We start from the raw sequence: 21,786 nt of genomic DNA on the forward strand, positions 1-21,786 counted from the left end.
GAATGATCTTTTGGATCAGCCTTAAGATCAAGTCTGATTCATGTAAATCCAGCGTTTGAGGGGGCCATGAGGCTCAAATTACATGTGTAAATGTTGGAACAGCCCATTATATTATAACCTCCTTGAGCGTAGGATCCATTTTCTATTTTGTCTTTGAATCTCTAAGCCTTCATATAGTAAGTCCTGTCATATAGCAGACACAGTAAATGTTTGTTGAATTAATTGGAAGGAGAATTGAAAATCAAGAACAGGTGAACAGCAGCAGAAATCACAAAGAGTAGCATGAATCACCTGGGAAACACCTACTTGGGTGCTGGGAAATGGGCCTGTGTTTCTGCGGTATGAAGGCCTAAGGCTTTGCTCTTCCTTTATTTATCCCAATGGGCCCTTGTTCTGGCACTTGTGGGGCAGGCAGTGCTGAAAACGTGAATGGAAGTAGGTGCCCGTGTCCTCCCCAGTTTCGAAAAGAATAGGTAAGTGCTGCCGTGTTTTGAGAATGTTCTCTACTTCCTGAAATGTGGAAGACGTGATAGTGGAAAAGGGTAAAAGGAAGCGGCAGTGATGCAGGCTGGAAAAAGCTCGGGGTAGTGTCAGAGGCCTCAGAATCAGCTCTTGCCAGCTCTGGGACCTCCGTGACTTCTGGGGATGATTTTTCTCATCTGAAAAATTAGGAGGTTGGCTTAGATGATCTCTCAGGGTCCTTCCAGCTCTGTGTGGACTCTATCGTAGTATAAATAATTAGATTAAAAATTGGTTCAATGATCAGATCCAAAGAATTGTTAATAGTCTTACTTAAAAGGAAACTCAAATAACTGTAATCCGAACTGGTTAATTCACCAGAATCAAAGAGCAGTTCTTTGTAGTTTAACTTGGAAGTTGGTCTCTCTGCTTGGCTTTGTGCTTTTTTAACATTTTTGTAAGGGACTTACAAGCCTTCGATGGTGATTATCAAATTTGTAAATGATCCAAAGCTGTGAATCATAGCTAATAGATGAATCAGGTTCCAAAAAACATATCAAGTGGCCAAAATGGCGAGACAATGCCAGATGGGACTCGGTAGAGATAATAGTAATTTCCTATATATGGAATCAAAACCAATTTTACAAGTTTAAAATGAAGGCATCATACAGAGATAGTGGTTATTTGGGAGAAAGATTCAGGGGTTTAATAGATGCTAAGAGTCAACAGTGTGCTAAGTTAGCTCCCCGAACGAATGCAAACTTTAGTGACATATAATATATCTAAGTTCCTCTCTTTACAGTTTTTGGGGAGTTTATAATTTTTCTCAGTGCTCTATCAATCCGTTCTGTTACTTTTGTCTACATTTTTTTCAAGTGAGAAATTTAGGCTTTTTTTTTTTTTTTCCCTATTTCTGTTGTTTCTACCTTTCTGTCTCTGGATAAAAATGTTTGTTTATTTTTCCCCCATGAAATCTTTTTTCTTTATCTTTCCCATGGATATTTTTAAATTGCTGGACTTTGTCATAAGTCTTAAGTTTCTTTAGTAACACTCAAGTACTTTTTTTGTTTATTTTATGAGGCGTTTATCAGTTTCTTAAATTTAGTAACTTCATTTTTAAAATCATTTTAGTATGTTTATTATCTCTTTCATTGTGTCAAAAATATAGCAAAAATATACTATTGTAGCTATTGTTAAAATATATTTTCTTCTTGCTTTTTCCCCTTAGTTTCTTTTATTGATAATTTTTGTATTATTTTAGAATTTTTTGCTCATTTAAAAAAATTATCTTGCAAAGATTTCTGGAAGTTTTGCTTTGTTCTTTTTAAGTATTCAGAGAATAGACATCTTTGTGACATTTCATTCTTTTATCTTCTGAGCTTAGAAGTCATCTCTACAACTTTTTAAGGAAAGTTCTATAGGAACATTTTGCTATTGGTGATTGTTTTATACAAAAGGTTCATTTTCTGATATGCCTCTTTTCAAATATCTCCCTTCCCTCCCACCCTCCCCCCAACAAAACTGCTAAGCAAAATCAGCTGACAAAATGACTGTTACACAAGTGTTCATCATCTGTTCTCTGGGACTAAAAATTTTGATCACAATTCATCTGAATTGCAGCATTGTTGTCATTTATATCATTGTCATTTGCATATGTTGTTGTCTTGGTTCTGCTTGCTTTTTTTTTTTCAAAATATATACAAAAATAGTTTTTAACATTCACCCTTGTAAAACTTTGTGTTCCAAACTTTTATTCCTCCTTTCCCCCGTCCTTCCTCCTCTAGATAGCAAGTAATCCATTATAGGTTAAACATGTACATTCATAATTTGACTGATACTATGTGTCCCAATTTTTCCAAAGCCTTGCCAACATTTGTCATTCTTCCCTTCTGTCATTTTAGCCAATTATATACATATGAGATGGTAACTTAATGTTGTTTTAATTTGCATTTCCTTAATTAATGATGACTTAAAAGATTTTTTCATATGATTGTGTATAGCTTTGATTTCTTCCGAAAACTTCCTTTTTTTGACCACTTATCGACTGCTGAATGACTCATTCTTATAAATTTGACTCAGTTCCCTATATATATTTGTTATGAAATCTTATTTGAGAAGATATTTATAAAAAAATTTCTCCTGATTTTCTACTTTCACTCTAATCTTGGCTCCATTGGTTTTATCAGTATAAAACTATTTTATTACAAAAAATTATCCCATAATGTTATCTATCTCTTATTTGTTTATACATTTTCCTATCTGTAAATTTTCATAGGTAGTGTTTCATGTACTTCTAAATTGCACATCTTCCTTTATTTCCAGGTCATGCATGCAACCATTTTGATCTTTGTTTGGTAAATGGTATAAGACACTGGTCTTTATCCAAGTTTTGCCAAAATGATATCTCAAGATTGTTTGATTTGCATTTCTCTAAATCTTTTACATTATTTTATTCATTTGTTTGATATTTGGGAATTTCAGACCTGGAGTCTGGTGGAACTGAGGTCAAATCTGGCCTCATATACTTAACACTAACTATTTGATCCTGGACAAGTCACTTAACCCCAAATGCCTCGCCCCTCCCCCCCCCAAAAAAAAAGAAAGAAAGAAAGAAAGAAAAATAATTTCTTTGATATTCTTGATCTTTTGTTCTTCTAATTGAATTTTGTTGTTTTTTTTTTTTTTTAGCTCAGTAAAATATTTTTTGGTCATTTAATTAGGATGGCATTTAATAATAATTAGTTTATATGGAATTATCATTTTTGTTATATTGGCTTGGTGTAATATTCTCTTCTCTAAAATATAATAGTCTCTGGGAGCAGGTTTCTTGGGGGGCTTCTGGGAGCAGCCTTTGTTTCAGTTCAATGTCATAATCACCTCAAATGCAGCCAGGGATTAAAGTCCAAATCCTTTATTGTTTCCTTCAAAATAGCCCAGTTAGCTTTCTTAGATGCCTATCTCTCCTTGGTTCTGAGAGTTCTTGTTGCTAGTCCTTTGTCTCTTCCAGCTTCTTCCTCTAACTCTCTCTGAATCCAAAGCCTCTAGTCCACACAAAAGTAGAGTAGGAATGAATCTGACTCTGCCTCCAAGAGTGGGCTTGTGGGCTTCTGTGTTAGACTTGTGAATCTCCTCCACTGAATCCTGGCTTCTGAATCTCCCAGAGTGAATCCTGGTTGAGGCTCCTAGCTTATATATATACTCTCTTAAAGGTGTGAATCTTGTGGAACTGTATTAAGTACTAAGTACATCTAGAGCATTGTTAAACAACCTGCTAAACAACCATTGTCTCTATCAATTCCACTGACTTAGCACCTTGTAAGAATCATAACATCTTGGCTCACCAATGAACAATGTTCCTCTAGTTACTTAAATCTGATTTTATTTGTATAAATTTTTTTTTATAATTATGTTCATATAATTTCTGAGTTTATTTTGGCAGGCATATTCCCAGGTATTAAATTTTAATTTAATTTAATTTAAAGAAATATCTCTTACTGTCTCTTCTTGCAGGGCTTATTGATGATATGTAGAAGGGCTGATATAGGCCAATTTTATATCCTGCTACTTTGCTAAAATTATTTGTTTTAACTAGTTTTTAGTTGATTATCTAGGATTTTCTAAGTATATCATTATATCATCTTCAGAAAAAGTGGTTTTTTTCCTTATTGTCCATTCTGATTCCTTCAATTTATTCTTCTTTTCTTATTGCTAATGTTGAATTTTTTGGTGATAATAGATATCCTTGTTTCACTTCTGATCTTATTGGGATTTCCATTATAGATAATGCTTGCTAGATTCTTTTTATCATTTTAAAGAAAAAAAATTTAAGTTTGTTATCTATACCTATGCTTTCAAGTGTTTTTAAATTAGAATGAATGTTATATTTTGGCAAAAGATTTTTCTGCATCTTTTGATATAATCATCATTTTTGTTGCTTTTGTTATTGACATAATCATGTTAATAATTTTCCTTATATTGAACCAGTTTTATATTCCTGGTATAAATACCACATGACCACATTAGTCTTTGTGATACATTGCTGTAATCTTCTAGTTAATATTTTATTTAGGGTTTTTTAATCCATATGCATTAGTGAAATGGGTCTCTAATTTTTTTTGTCAGATTTTGCTCTTCCTGGTTTGTTTCATAAAAAAGATTTAGAGAGACTCTTGCTTTGCCTATTGTCTCAAATAATTTATTTGATATCAGAATCAATTGATCTTCAAAAAGTTGCTGGAATTCATTTATAAATTTATCTGATCTAATGCTTCTCAAATCTCAATTTTTTTTTTCTAAAACAGGTTTATTTAGGTATTCTATTTTTCTTCTTTTAATCTGGACAGTTTATATTGTTACTAGTTTTGTTCCATTTCACTTAAATTCTTAAATTTACTGGCATATAATTGGGCAAAATAACTCCTAATGTTTTAGTTTTGTCTTCATTAGTGATATATTAACACTTTTCATTTTTAATATGCAACTTCCCTTGTAATAAAGAAATGTAGTTTAGCAAAACTAACAACAGCTGTACCTCCTGGTGGCATGTGTAACATTCCCTACCCATGGTCTGCTCCATCTCTCTGATGGAAGTTCTTCAGGTTTTTTTTTTTTTCCCAGGGCTACAATTAGTCATTGTAATCACTCTATATTTTGATTTCTACTACTGAGGGTTTTTCAAGTGCATAATAGTCACATGCATAACAGTACACATGCACATGCATTGTATATTTTTTTTGGTTCTACTTCAGTCTATTATTAGTACATACGGATCTTTCTATGCTACTTGAAATTCTTACAATTGTCATTTTAAATGCACAATAATATTTATTTCATTACATTCATATACCACAATTTGACCATTCTTTGTTCTGTGGGCACCTATTTTGTTTCCAAGATTTTTGTTTTTGCCTCAAGAGGCACTGGTGTACATTGAACCTGATTCCTGTTTGTGACTTTGTTGGTGTGGAGAATGGTAGATGTGTGTCTAGGAGTTATTTCTTTTGGCCAAAGACTATGAACAAGTATGTGACTTCTTTTTAATACAATTTCAAATCAGTCTCAAAAATGATTTGACCAGTGCTTGCTTTCTGCAACCTTACACACATTGACTATTTCATCCTTGGTTTTATTAGCCATGTTGCTGAATATGAGGTGAAACTTCAGAGTTGCTTCAGTTTGCATTTCTCTAAATATTATCATCTGAGAGTGATCTTTTGTAGATGATTGACCATAGTTATAAACATGCCATTTTGCTCTATTTGTATTCCTTTATATTTAAATCCAAACATCCACTTGGAATTTATACTAGTATGGGATATAAGATGCTAATGTTCTCAACTTCTTTCTAATTTTTTTTTTTTTAGCAGTTCTTGTTGAACAGAGATGCTTTCTTCTTGCAGTTTTCTGTTAAGTTTATCAAAGACTGGAGTTTATTTTTTATTCTTGCTTCTTAAGGCTATTTCAGTGAGCTATTTAAGTTTTTTAAAATGCCAAATGGGACTTTTAAAATTATTCATATAAGTGAATCTCTTAAGTGAGTGTGGCTTATTTTTTTCTTTTAAATATATATTCATTCAAAGTTATCCTACTTCTCTGTGAATCCTTCTCTTCTTTTCTGTAGATTTAAACAAAAGATGCTTAAATGTTTTTCTTTCTATTTTTCCATTACTTCTTTCCAGTTTTTTTGGTCCTATCCTTCTTCTACTAAATCCCTTTGTTCCTTCATTCCATCCCATTGGGGGAAAAACAGTAACACAGAAATTGTAACAAATATGCAATAAGGCAAAATAAATTCCTGCATTGGCCATGCTCGAAAATATGTCTTGTTCTACATTTTGGATCTATTGTTTTCCATCAGTAGATGGATAACTGTATGCTTTATCGTTAGTCCTCTGGAATAATTGGTCATCACATTGATTCAGAGTTAGATCTTTCAAATGTTTATCGTCGTTAAAGAGTTATTGTATAAATTATTTTCTTAATTCTATTCTCTTTAATCAGCATCAGTTCATATAGGTAGTCCCAGGTTTATCTGATATTATCCGTCTCTTAATTTTTCATGGCACAATAATATCCTATTACAATCTTATACCATTATCTAGCCATTTCCTATTTGATGGATACTTCCTTAGTTAACCATTCTTTGCTGCTACAAAAGAACTATCTGAATAGTTTGGTATATATAATTGCTTTTCCTTTTTCTTTGATCTTCTTAGTATTCATATTGCAGGATCAATCCCAATTTACTTTGGGATAATACTTTGAGGATATGGTTCTTGATTGTTCTATGGAAAAGCTGGACCAATTTACCTCTCCACAAACAATGAGTTATTATCTGTATTTTGTAGTAACCTATCCAATAATTCTCTGTTGTCTCTCCATCTTTCCGGTCATTTTTGCTGAGCTATTATACCAAACAGTTGTGATAATGAGTGCTTTATAATTTATGGAAGGCCTATTTCCCATTCATTATAGTGACAGTACACAAATCATTTTGTTTTTATAGTCCTTTAGAGATCATGTATATTTCTTTCTTTTTATCTTTTATGCTACTAAGATTAAATTGAATGGAGGTAAATATAAAATTTTGTGCTTAAGTTCAAAAAATGGACTTTACAAATACAAGATTCAGGAAAGCATGGGTAGGTAGCAGTTTGCTTTATAGTAGCCTTCTGATGGGCTATACAGTCATTTCAGGATCCCCCTGAAATATATGTTTTGGAATTGGAACTCCTGGGAAGTTTTTGTATAAAGGCATTAAAGAGAGTCTGTTAAAGAAAAACAAAATGTTCTCAAAATGACCTTTTCTTTCTTTGCTTTATTTTTCTTTCATCTTTCCCTTCTAGTTTTTTCCCCATATCTTTTCCTCAATATATTCCTCTCATCCCATGCCCATTGCAAAGAATAAGTTTAACATCTCTACCTTTTTATGACATGCATTTACAGTTTTTTTGTTCTGTTGTACTATAAGCTCCTACAATGTCAGTAAACAGATATACTTTACTATTTTCATTTGTGCAGTGCTAAGTTTTTCCAACATTGTATTGAGCTCTGCTATGTTTATGTCTCTGATCAATCCATACAGTTCAATAAAATGCATACTAAAGTCTTAAAATACTCACCATGTCTTTCTGAAATTCAATTAGCTTTTCTTTTAAAAACACAGATTCTGTCTTTGGTGCATATGTGTTTAATAATTGTTCCATTGTTCACGTTGTCTCTAAGCACAACATAGTTTTTTTTTGTTTTTTTGTTTTTTTTTTTGGTTGTTTCTCTTGAAATCCTGAATTTACATTGTGCGATTATGTGAGATTGCCAAAGCAAATCCTGATTTCTTGGAATTGTCCAGCACAGTGCTCTTTGCTCCTACATATACTTTTAACTTTGTATGTATTTTTATTTTTAAATGTATACTTAATGCTTCAAATTATATTTTTTATTAACTATTCTGTCACATATTTTTATTTAATTGTAGAGTTTAATATATTTATGTATATATAATTAATAATTTTTAAGTCTCCGTGTTCTCCCATTTGGTTATTTTTATTGGTTTTTTCCCTTTTTTTCCTTTTAAAGCTAGCATGTGGTTCATACATTAATTTTGCTTACACTAATATTTTTGTCTCTTCCCACATACTTTCCTCTGAGTCATGTTATGCTGTCTTTTTCCATGTTTCTTGAATTAACTTTTATAATTTTCTCATTCTTCAGTCTTTCTTTTTATCCTTTTCTTTTTCAGATTAGATAAGACTGTAAATTCAGAACTTCTCTATTCAGATCTTATTATCTCACCACCTGTTATTGATTTGTGCCACTCTTTTTTTTTTAATTATAACTTTTTATTTACAAGATATATGCATGGGTAATTTTTCAGCATTGACAATTGCAAAACCTTTTGTTCCAACTTTTCCTCTCCTTACCCCCACCCCTTTCTCCAGATGGCAGGTTGACTAATACATGTTAAATATGTTAAAGTATAAATTAAATACAATATATGTATACCTGTCCAAACAGTTATTTTGCTGTACAAAAAGAATCAGACTTTGAAGTAGTGTACAATTAGCCTGTAAAGGAAATAAAAATGCAGGAGGACAAAAATATAGGGATTGGGAATTCTATGTAGTGATTCATAGTCATCTTCCAGAATTCTTTCGCTGGGTGTAGCTGGTTCAGTTCATTACTGCTCTTTTGGAACTGATTTTGTTCATCTCATTGTTGAAGAGAGCCACGTTCACCAGAATTGATCATCATATAGTATTGTTGTTGCTGTGTATAATGATCTCCTGGTTCTCCTCATTTCACTCAGCATCAGTTCATGTAAGTCTCTCCAGGCCTCTCTGAAATCATCCTGCTGGTCATTTCTTACCGAACAATAATATTCCATAATATTCATATACATGATTTATTCAGCCATTCTCCAATTGAGGCATCCACTCAGTTTCCAGTTTCTGGACACTATAAAGAGGGCTTGTGCCACTCTTTTTCAAGAAGTGTTGATTCATTTCATGTCCTTTCTCATTTTATTCCTCCTTATAAAACATGCTGAAAGGTAGGTATCACACTTAAACATTCCATCTTTATCCTATGTTTCTTATACATAGTAAGATTCCTGGAAGACAAAAATTTTATTCTCTCATCTCACCAATTCTTCTATCCAAGAAAATTCTGTCCAAATGAAGATTTTGTTCCCCCTTCATTCTTCATCTTTTTTTGTTTGTTTTTCTTTTTTGAGAATACTCCTTTTGAATAGCCTCATGTTTAGTGTGGTATGATGGAAAATCTTCTCTATGCTTTCTTGTATCTGCTCATTTGTATATTTTCCAACTTTTTTTTAATGTGGACTCCGTTTCCCAGCCCTCCCTTTTTCTTCCAGTCATGTCTTCAGAGATACAATGTTTTTCCTTTGAAGATTTGTAATGTATGTAACAGGAGTGGTTTGAATCATTCCCTCTGTGATCTCTGGTATTCACTTGGCTTCTCTGGCAAGAGTTGCCTCATCTTAAAAAAGGAAGACTTCCATCCAGGTCTAAAAATTGTCCACTATGTTTCAGGCTGCTATGGTCACTACTTACCTATTCTGTACAAGTATATCATACTTATAAACCTAGTTGTCCCATATGTACCTGCTTCTTGACTGGATGTTGTTGAAGGTTCAGGCACTTCCTCACTCCTAGACTGAAATTAAATATATCTAGGGCAAGCATTTGGATAAAAATCTATAAAATCACAAATTTTTTTTATTAGTGATGATGGATGGATATGAATTTTGAAACATTGTGTCTCTGAAGAGTCAGTTACACGTGACCTAAATGATGAAAAAAGACAAAAAGTATGTGTGTATGGGAAAGATATAATGGATACCAGAGAGGAAATTTTTAATTGGAAAGTGGGGCAAATCTGTCATGTAACAAAATTAAAAGATAATGTGATAGCACAAGTGCCATCTTGGAAAAGACTTAAAAGTAGTCTTTTATCATAGTAAGTAGATTCTTTTTCTGAGATATTTGTAGAACATGGGAGAAAATCACATTTCCAAATTAGGGAATGTAATCTGTACCAAGGCATAAAATAATAAAACTGATTAGAGGGCAGATCTATTGAAGTATTTAAACATTTAAATAAATTTAAGTAAATATTTAAATAAATGCCATTTTCAGTCTATAAATGTTTTCAATTGGATCTTTTATTTTTATTGGTAATAAAAATGGAACTTTTCAACACCTTTAAATATTGTTCAAACACATTTATTCAAACTTAAATTACTATATGGTATTATGGCTGTACTCCCAACAAGACTATTAAAGCCCCTTCAAATTCTTCTTTTAATCAGCTATACTCTGAGTTGAAGGGTGAGTGTTTGTGGATGCCTGATACAAGCAGATTTGAGCTGACCATATATATATATATATATATATATATATATATATATATCTGCTTGAATATTATATGTATATATAAAATTATTATTATAGCTTTTTATTTACAAGACATATGCATAGGTAATTTTTCAGCATTGACCCTTGCAAAACCTTCTTTTCCAACTTTTCCCCTTCTTCCCCCCACCCTCTCCCCCAGATGGCAGGTAGATCAATACATGTTAAATATGTTAAAGTATATGTTAAATTTAATATATATATATATATATATATATACGTGTATATATATATATATATATATATATATATATATATACACATACATACATATTTATACAGTTATCTTGCTGCACAAGAAAAATCGGATTTAAAAATAAGGTAAAAACCTGAGAAGGAAAACAAAAATGTAAGCAGATAATAACAGGAGGAGTGGAAATGCTATGTTGTGGTCCACACTCATTTCCCAAAGTTCTTTCTCTGGGTGTACCTAGTTCTCTTCATTATATAACAATTGGAACTGATTTGGTTTATCTCAATGTTGGAGATGACCAGGTCCATCAGAATTGATTATCATATAGTATTATTGTTGAAGTATATAATGATCTCTTGGTCCTGCCTATTTCACTCAGCATCAGTTCATGTAAGTCTCTTCAACCCTCTCTGTATTTATCCTGCTGATCATTTCTTACAGAACAATAATATTCCATAATATTAATATACCACAATTTATTCAGCCATTCTCCAATTGATGGGCATCCCTTCAATTTCCAGCTTCTAGCCACTACAAACAGGGCTGCCACAAACATTCTTGCACATACAGGTCCCTTTCCCTTCTTTAAATTCCCTTTGGGATATAAGCCCAGTAGTAACACTGCTGGATCAAAGGGTAGGCACAGTTTGATAACTTTTTGAGCATAGTTCCAAATTGCTCCCCAGAATGGTTGGATCCATTGACAGCTCCACCAACAATGCATCAGTGTCCTAGTTTCCCCACATCCCCTCCAACATTCATCATTATCTTTCCCTGTCATTCTAGCCAATCTGAGAGGTGTGTAGTGGTATCTCAGAGTTGTCTTAATTTGCATTTCTCTGATTAATAATGACTTGGAGCATCTTTTCATATGGCTAGAAATACTTTCCTTTTCTTCATCTGAAAATTGTTCATATCCTTTGACCATTTATCAATTGGAGAATGGCTTGATTTCTTATAAATTAGAGTCAATTCTCTATATATTTTGGAAATGAGGCATTTATCAGAACCTTTGACTGTAAAGATGTTTTCCCATTTTGTTGCTTCCCTTCTAATCTTGTCTGCCTTAGTTTTGTTTGTACAAAACCTTTTTAACTTTATATAATCAAAATTTTCTATTTTATGATCAGTAATGATCTTCTTTGGTTCTTCTTTGGACACAAATTCCTTCCTCCTCCACAGATCTGAAAGGTAAACTATCTTGTGTTCTTCTAATTTATTTATAATCTCATTCTTTATGCCTAGATCATGAACCCATTTTGATCTTATCTTGGTGTATAGTGTTAAGTGTGGGTCAGTGTCTAGTTTCTGCTATACTAATTTCCCATTTTCCCAGCAGATTTTGCCAAACAGTGAATTCTTATCCCAAAAGCTGGGGTCTTTGGGTTTGTCAAACACTGGATTATTATAATTATTGACTATTTCTGACAATATATTTTTACTGATATTTTTCATGTTAAGACATTTGTTATAGAAATTTGTTTCAAAGATTTTCTCCAGTTTTTCTTCTGATTTGATACTGAGAACAAAATGAGTTGTAAAACACTTTGTAAAACTTAAAATGCTATATATTCTAGCTACTATTAATATTATTATTAAGTGTAAGATGGTGAAATTGTCAGATGTTTGCTTGAGGAAAAATCACTTTAAGTGTGTGGAAGAAAGGACTGAAGTGAGAAGAGATTGGAAATCAAAAGGACCGTTAGGAAATAATACAGCAATCCAGATGAGAAGGGATAACTAAATCAGACAAATCTGATTTGAGAGAGATTGTGAGTTTCAGGTAGCAAACATACTGCCCATAAGCAACACTCAGTAGTATGACTTAAATTAAAATGTAATTGGGAAACATTTTAAAAATATTTTTAAAACATAGATAATATTATATTTTAAAAACAGTTCCAAGATGTAACCTATAAGATTTCTTATGAACATATCAGTAATCCTCATTTTCATTTGAATTTATCACCACTGTTGTAGAATACATATGTAGGGAATTAATTAGATATGTGGGATGAGAAAGTGAAGAGAGTTAAGGATAACACTGCAGTTAGTAAGCTGGAAGGAAGAAAGCTGTTCCAAATACAGAAATAGGGAAGTTTGGAAAACAGGTGGTTTGGAAGGAAATATGCATTCAGTTTTAGACAAACGATGTTTGAGAAATCTCAGGTTTACATAACTGCATATGTATAATCTATATCAAAATGATTTCTGAATGAGGGCAGAAAGTAGTGGGGGAATTGGAATTCAAAAATTATTTTTAAAAATCCTGAATGTTTTTTTACATGTAATTGGGAAAAAATAAAAGCATTCTTTAAAAATAATTTGTTAAAAAAAAAAAAAGACAGAAGCTCAGAACAAAGAATAGGACTGAAGATATAGGAGTATTCATTATCTCCATAGCAATAATAATTAGATTCCTGAGTTGATTAGGTTATTGAGGGGAGAGAGGAGGAGGGAGTCTTAGAACCTTGAGAAATCCACAAGAGCCAAAGAGATTGAGAATATACAAAGAACTACTAACTCACTTAAACTCATTTTAAAGTATTTTAATAAGTATTTGGGGATATCAAGTCAATCATTAAATGTGAATCAGAAATATTCTAAATAATAAGATATTTATACAATAAGATAGCATTCAAAGACTATATTCTTTGGAGCAAAACATCTTACCAAATGATTAAAAGAATTTTTTAAAAGTTTGAAACAAAAATAATTAGAGGAGGTTCTTGCATTTTATTTATTTTGGTGAGATCCCAAACCAGACCCCCAACAATAAAGACAGATGTTGCTTCAAATTTTGCTCTTAGACAAAGGACTTTATTATGGGGCTTTATGAACAGTAGCTTCCTATTACAAACTTACTGTCTTAGACTAGTGACCTGATTCCTTCCTTCCTGCCACCTACAGATAGACATAAATTATCAGGCTCCTCTTTTAGGGGGTGTTCCGTATCATCTTAGGAACACAAGCAAGACCACCAGTACTTAAAGTTTCTAACCCACCAAGGTCCATTATAAACCCTCATGAAAAACAACTACCAAGAAACCAACCTGTTGATGTTGCCCTACACATTGTAATGGAGGAACTCTTTTGGAGAATAACATCTTTAATTTATAAGGAGAAAAAAAGATAAAAATTAGAAAATGGAAAGACAATTGTTATACTACTTTAGGTATCCATGATTTTATACTGGTTGAGCGTCATCTTTTACCTGATCATATGGCAACTCTCACCATTCCTTTTTAGATAATCTTAACAGGTTGTTATGAGTGAAAAAGTAATCACTTGGTGGTCTTTGTGATGAGCCTCTTCAAATTTAAGTGCTCTGGCCCTTAGACTACAGACCAATCATCACTTTTATTTCCTCCCTCTAAATGTTAGCATACACAAAGTTCTTTCTTCTCCACATCCTTTTTCTTGGTGATTTCATATACATGGTTAGAGAGGAAATTGCATGGTTAGTATCCCTATTTGTATGAAACCCAAATCTATCTCTAACCCCAGTTCCTCCCCAGTTTCCAGTCTTAACCATTGTCAACTGGATATCTCCATCTAAATATGCTTCCAGTACATCAAATACATCATATTCCAAAATCAACTGATCTTGCTTCCTTAAGTAGCCCCCAAATTTCTATTTTTTGAGGTACCTCCCCAACTATCCTCCCAGACACTTCAGAATCATCCATCACCTTTGATTCTTCTCTTTCTCTCATCCTCTATATCCTTTTACTTGCCAGATTCTTTTGATGACAACTCTAGATTATCTTTTGTTTTCTCTTCAATTTCCTCTCTAACCATGTAATTTAGACTCTTACCTCTTCTTGCCTAGGCTATTGTAATAATATTACAACAAATCTTCTAGTCTAGTCTCTCCTTAATTTCCAATTAACATTAATACTTGAATGATCATCCTAATGCAGTGCTCTCATCATATAATTTACCTACACAAATACCTTCATTTGCTTCCCAGTGCTTCTGAAAGAAAGGTAAACTTTTGATCCTGGCATTCAAGACACTTCAGAATCTAATTCCAGTTTACCTTTTAAGTTATAATTCATACTTTTCTTCATATACTATATGTTCAGTTTTGACCAGGTTATTTTTAATTTCCTGTTGTCTTTTTGCTACATAATTTTTTTCCCACACAATCCCTTGGCTCCAATAAAGCTCTTTGCCCCAGAGCTTCTCCATTTATTGAAATGCCTCCCTTTCTTCATTATCCAACTTGAAGTGCCACTTCTCAAAAAGAAAACCTTCCTTAACTCTTTTAGGTTAAAACAGCCTTTTTCCATTTTCATATATGTCTTAGCAATTTGTGAGAACTTCTCTTTGCATGCATCCTCTGCAATGCTTATTGGTTTGGTCATGATTTAGCTTTGATAGTATATTCTGATAAATTTGGAAATGTTTAGAACAATTACATATGTTTAACCTATATTGGATTGCTTGCTGTCTAGGGGAGGGGAGAAAGGGAGGGAGAAAAATCTGGAACACAAGGTTTAATTAAGTTGAATATTGCATGTATTTGGAAAGAAAAAGCCATTAAAAAAAAAAGAAAAAGTATGTGCTATTCAGAAATTCAATCAAGAGCATTTCAAATTATCTCCTCTGATTTAAAGGCTACATAAAAAATTGACAAAGATGATGAAAAGTAACTTGTATTTATAATATTCTTTATATTTTTCAACTTAAGGAAGAATATTTATTTGAACAGATTTTTTAAGAATATGATTAGTGAAGTTTTTATAAATTTAAATTATATATCAAATAATTCATTATTTATTTATTTTAACATTAGTTATTAATTAAATATTAATTAAAATTTAAAAATTTTAATTTTGAAGCTATGAAAGTTTTTCTTAAGGAGAAATTATAGAAATTGTAAGAATAAAAAAGAATAGATGGTAACTATAGACTGTTGAACATTGTATTTTAGAAAGTTTACTGCACTGAAGAGTACATATTGATTGCATAAGGAAAGCATTTCTAACTTGGCTACATAAAAGTGAAATTTTGTTCAGTGATTTCAGACTTAGTTTTATAGTTCAAATTAATAGCATAATTTCCCACTTGAGAGCTAAACACTCTTTAACTTCTCAAAGATAGGGCTGAGACCAAATGTAGATATTTAGCCTGCTGATTTTATTCAAGTAGTTGGATTTCTATAAAAGCATAGCTTAAATTCACTTACCATTCTTCTAACATCTGCATAATAATATCCACATCTGGAATCCAGATCATATACACAGGCCATATAAGAGTTGTGAGCTGATTTTTGTATGGCAAAAAGAGGATGTTGTTGGTTTTTTAAGTCATTTATCTCTCCTTCCTAGCAAAGCTACATCAAACATAATGATTAATTTCTTGGCCCAAATATCTATATGCATGATTATAAAATAAAGAGAATACACTAGTTTATTTTTAGGTGGTAATGAAGCATTACTACGTACTAAAAGTTGGGTTTCAACTGATTTGAATCAGGCACAGTTTCCAATATATTTTTCTCAATCTGGAACATTCTCTGGAAAGCAAAAGGGTGAGAATATGATCTTGTTTACTGCATAAAAGGATTGGATAACTTTTTTTTTTTTTTTTTGGTTTAACCCTGCAAGGTCTGGTTCAGTGTTGGTATACAAAATCGGCAAAACTAAAACCATGTGAAATGTAAAAAGTATAAGCCTGAATTCCAGATAAGGCACTTAGCCAGCTAGATATTATTGACAGTGATAAAATATTCAGAGTAAGAAGGGAGTTACAGTAAAAACAGGCTTTGGGGAAAATAAAAAAAGGAGATACATGGTCCACACCAGGACTGAACTATTCTGCATCCCTCCCTTTCCTTGTAGACATGAGTTGTTGGGTTAACCAAGTGGAAGAAGAAAGTGTGTGTGTGTGTCTGTGTGTGTGTGTGTTGGGGGGGGGTGGGATATAGAATATAGCAAGAAAGGACAGTATTGTCTATAGGTAACCATTTGGACTGGATAACTTTTAAAAGATCACACTGTTGTTTAAATATGTAGTTCTACTCCCTCACTACCTCTTGCCATTCCTGCTACTTGAAATTCCCATATTACCTATCTTCTGAAGAATAAAAACCCCAATTATTAAAAATGATTATTCAAACACAAATGTTTATTGGAAGAAAATAAGGGTAGCCATACTTTTTGAAAAAAATATAACTATTTGTGTATATAACAGGCTACATATTTGTTTTCCAAAAACCAACATATAGAGAGGCTTGTCCCATCACCACATTGACCATAATTGGATTCTCAAATAGGGTTGTGACCTTATTCAATTGAAGATTCCCTCCAAAGTTACAAATCATAATCCATCATCCAAGGACAGCCTATTCAGTATGATTCTTGTCCATCTTATTCCATAAATTCTCAACATAAAGTTTATCTAACATCCCAATATGGTGGGATTTCCCCTGATTTCTCCTGATATGTGAATGATCTCAGTGGAGTTCTCCTCCACCTCTCTTTCCTTGCCTTCACTGTATGATCAGCTTTCCTGTCCCATAAATCCTTGGTGACATCTTTTGTTTTTGTTGTTATTCCTTGTTGGTCAAGTCAACATGCATTTATTAAGACAGGTAATCAACAAGAATTTACTAAGCCATGTACACCACACACGTAGTAAAATAAATGTTGAGGATACATTGCAGGCAAAATGAAAGATCATCCATAACTTCAATGAACTTACATTCTAACTGGACAAAAAAGGGAGCTGGAAGTGAGAAGGAAGGAACCCATGGGGATGTTATAGTGGTGAACTCGAGAATAAAATGTGGCTGGTCTGGATGCTTCTTCAAAGCTGAGTTTCCAGGAGAAACCCGTAATAGGTTATATGTCTTGGCTTATTTGTATGCACCATAGATTTTTCCATTACCCTCTTTGAGATACTTGTTTTTAATTCCTTGGGGACTGTTGTATTCTGTGTTTCCCTGTTACATAGCAGTATTAATGTTGCTATTAAAAGGTTGTTTCTGATTCTTTTTTTTCTGTAGAAAAATTGCAGTCATTAAAAGAGCTTTGTGAGTCACCGAAACCAATTCAGACAACTTTCTTTCTTCTTTCTCCTAATTCATTATGATTATGTAGTATCTGTTCTAGATAGGCATATTTTATAGTATTGTCCATCTAAATGCATGCTATAATCTAGGCATTGATTCTTAATCCATTGTTCTTTCCTACGTAGAAGATTAGGACTAGGTTCTTTGAACAATTATTTAAATTCAGGAGATTGTGCAGTATTTTATAGCTTGATGCAATTAGTAAAATACTATTTGCAAACAGGGAAATCTGAAAGACCTTCCCATTTATAGGGAACTCTTCAGCTTGGAATGTGAGCTGAATCTCCTGTGGTGAATAACTTTTTTTATGTATAGATATCTTTTTTATGCTTTGTCTAATGTTGATGCCTGAAAGTCTGAGGATTGTTCAACAAGGTTATATGTGCTAGCCATAGAATGAGGAAATTTTTGGCTATAGCGACTCCTAAAGCCATCTGTTAAGGTATAGAGGTGCTGTAATTCGCACTGATGAACATTGGGACTTACACTGACAAAATCATGTATCTTGAAGTATTGGTGTTATTGAAATTCTTTATCGATGTAATTTATCTTTGCCTCTCTAATTTTAGCACCTTAAACATTGCTCTGTACACAGACATTTAATACACATTTATAGAACAAGCAAACAAATTATCTTAATGAAATGTACAACAAAGCCAAACAAAGCTATGAAGTTCAAAGATTGAGGGAAGATGAAACTAAAATAAAACAGATCATTTGCTAAGCAAGAAACATAGACAATATGAATAGAATATAAGCAAGCAAGGTAGTAAGCTCCTTGGAAGCGAAGACTAGTTCATTTTTGTCTCTCTGTCATATCAAGCACAGTAGTGACATCTATTACAATGGCCTTCAGCTTATCTCCCTGCTCACTAATTTCCCCCTTCAAAATATCTTGAACCAAGTTCCTCGAGTGATGTTTTTTCAATCATAGATCTGGTCATGAAACTCCTACTCAACAATGACAGTAATTTCCTTTTGCTTCCAGGGTCAACTATAGACTCTTCTGCTTTGCCTTTAAGACTCTTTCCAAACCAGTCACATCATTCATCTTCTGTTCTCACAAGTCCAGCCAGACTGCTTTCTTTATTCATCATACAGGGTACCCTACTTCCATCTCTGTACCTTTCTGTTGGAATTCACTTTTTTCTCACATTTACTAAAAAAATCCTTAATTTCCTTCAAGATTCAGATCAAATACTATCACCTAAGAAACTATCCCTGCTATTTTGCTCTCCCTCTTTATGTTATATGTAACAATTTCCTATTTATTTTGTTTTTTATTATTTCACATATATTTATTCTGTTTCTACATATATATATATACTTATATATAAACTATGTACACGTAATTTTCATTATTAAATTTGAATCACTTGAAGATGTAATGTTTTAATGTTTAATATGAGTTAGTGCTTAATAAAGCATAAAACAGAGAAACATGTGCTTGCCTAAGGGAATCATGGAGGATGTCTTGAATATTGCACTAGGCTCAGAATTAAACAAAAAGATGACATTGGGCTGGTTTGCATTTAAGAAATTATACTTTCAATGATCCCATATTATTCAGTGCTGCAAAAGCTCATCCTTTTAACTCTATGCTGTTTCATTGAAATAATGAATATTATAGTAGATAGTAACTCAGTGATATGGCTATATAGTGAAGAATAATCTGGGATTAGGTCTTGCCTCTGATAAATAATCTGACTGCGGGCAAATTGCTTAATTTGTTGGTATTCCAACAAGTTCCTTTAAGTCTATAAATCACTGATGGACTGCCTATCTTGCATCAGAGCAAAAAACAAGCAACAAACAATGAAAACAAACAACAACAATAAAAAAAAAAAAAAAAAACAAACAAACTGCACAAGGGAAGCTCCCCAGTCAATGACATCAAAGATCTGGTAAAAACAAAAAAAAAAAACAAAAAAACAACAAAAAAAAACTTCTCATGGTAGCTAAAAATCATGGAAAACCAGTACATTAAAAGAAACAAAATTTCAGCAACCCATAGGACAAGTGTAAGTATCTTGAAGCATATTATCAACAATAATTTACTCAAAAGATATTAGCAAAAAATAAATAGTCAAGGTGAATTTAGGAATAGGTAGTGGGTAAATAGACTATTTGTGAATATTGTGCTAAAATATTAAAAGAACCAGTGGAAAGCTTCTAGCATTTTGGGTAGATTCTTTATGGAAGATTTATGGAAAAACAGGAAGTAGAATTGTACAAGCTGAGAAGTAATAGGTATGTTGCCATCTGTCCAGTTGGAAGAAGTACATACTCAGATAAAGTCATAAATCCATAAAAGTGTTACAATGTAAGTAATTTATTCAGTCAGTCAATAAATATTTATTTATTTATTTTTTGCTGAGGCAATTGGGGTTAAGCGACTTGCCCAGGGTCACACAGCTCGGAAGTGTTAAGTGTCTGAGGCCAGATTTGAACTCTGTTCTTCCTGACTTCAGGACTGGTGCTCTATCCACTGCACTATCTAGCTGCCACCAATAAATATTTTTTAAGCACCTCTTATGTGTCAGGGACTTATGCTTAATAAAAGTTACTTTTATTTTGCTATCTCAGGATTTGTAGTCTAATATTCATTAAACTCTCCAAGTTTATGTAGATTAAACTATTACCAGTTTATTATACATATATGTGTGTGTATACATATATATATTCCAGAACATTAAACTCATACAAATTATGTTTTATTAAATATTTGCAGGCTTTGACGTCATTGTCCAATCATAAAAAGTTAAAAGAACTTAGTGTTTCTGAGTGTGAATTCATCACGGATTCAGGAGTTAAGGTAAGATAACTAATATTCTTAATTACAAATTCAAAGACATTTTAGCTAGGAGTTGTGGTGCAGTGGAGAATACTGGATTGGAAGTCAGGGGACCTGAATTCTAGTACTACTGCTGCCATTAAGTTATTGTGGATAAGTCATTTAACTGCTCTCACCCCAAGTTTCTTCATTTTTAAAGTGAAGCTTTTGAATTAAATGATTTCTTAGTTCTTTTCCAGTATCAAAATTTCATGAATACAATTAGATCTAAAAATAATATTCAACAAAACCCATCACCAACAACAAAACAAGTTTATTTAATCAGTATTTAGTACACGTAACTATCCATTCCAAAGGATATTTTCGGAGTGAGATTGCCCCTAATATCTTCCTCCCTAAGTTCCAAGTTTATACTGCCAATCAGTGCTCTAGGTATAGATACAGTACTAGAAGAGAAGAATACTTAGATTACTTTATATTAGATCTATCAAGTATGCCCTGCAAAGTCTGGTCAGGGTTCCCCAGGGGTCTTGTGTCTGTAATTTAGGAGAGTGACTACTAGATGGAAGTAATGATGTATTAGTAGTCGCCCTAATTCATTTCTTTCTCTTTAAAAAAAATTTTTTTTAACCTTTATTTTCAGCTTCAAATTCTCTTCTTCCTTCTATACCTCCCACACCTATTGAGAAGATAACAGATATCATAGTCATACTCATATACCTTCATATATATGAAGGTAATGCAAAATATATTTCTTCCTTAGCTATGGTTGGCTATAATTCTATAATTATAAAGAAATTAAAAGAAAAAATTATTTTAATTATTTGCCAAAATATGGAACCGTGCAGATTGCCAACATGGCTGTGAGGAAATTACGTTTTAAAAAACAATTTATGTTTTCTTATGTTTGAAATATTCCATAAAGAAAAAAATGACCCCTTTAAGAACTCTCCCTTAAGAAATAGGTCAGGGATCCTCATTTTCCAAATAGAGAACTGAACCAAATTTATAAAAATAAGTCATTCCCCAATTGATAAGTTGTCAAAGAATATTAATGGTTTTCAGAAGAAATCAAAGCTATCAGTTTATCCACTAATATGAGAAATGAAATGTAAAGTGGTACCTCAGAATAGTTCTCATTTCAATTGTTAGATTAGCTAACAAAAAGGATAAATGACAAATATAAGTGGAATAATAGGTACCCTAGGAATAAGTGGAAAAAAATAGGTATGCTAATATACAGAGAAATAGTCTAACCATTCAAATGACCATAAAATTCTTCATTATCATATCCTGCAATATCATTGTTAGGTCAGTAAACTAAAAA

The 21,786-nt window shown here is 32.5% G+C and overlaps 1 protein-coding gene across 1 annotated transcript in view; it reads left to right on the plus strand.

Annotated features, from left to right (window-relative positions):
* Positions 1-21,786, plus strand: part of FBXL13 (F-box and leucine rich repeat protein 13) — a 239,573-nt gene that overhangs the window by 169,846 nt on the left and 47,941 nt on the right. The window contains exon 15 of the mRNA XM_051962415.1: positions 20,397-20,480. Coding sequence (XP_051818375.1) covers positions 20,397-20,480 — 84 coding nt within the window. The remainder of the gene's footprint in view (positions 1-20,396; positions 20,481-21,786) is intronic.

This window comes from Antechinus flavipes, chromosome 5 (assembly GCF_016432865.1).
Source record: "Antechinus flavipes isolate AdamAnt ecotype Samford, QLD, Australia chromosome 5, AdamAnt_v2, whole genome shotgun sequence".
Taxonomy (NCBI): domain Eukaryota; kingdom Metazoa; phylum Chordata; class Mammalia; order Dasyuromorphia; family Dasyuridae; genus Antechinus; species Antechinus flavipes.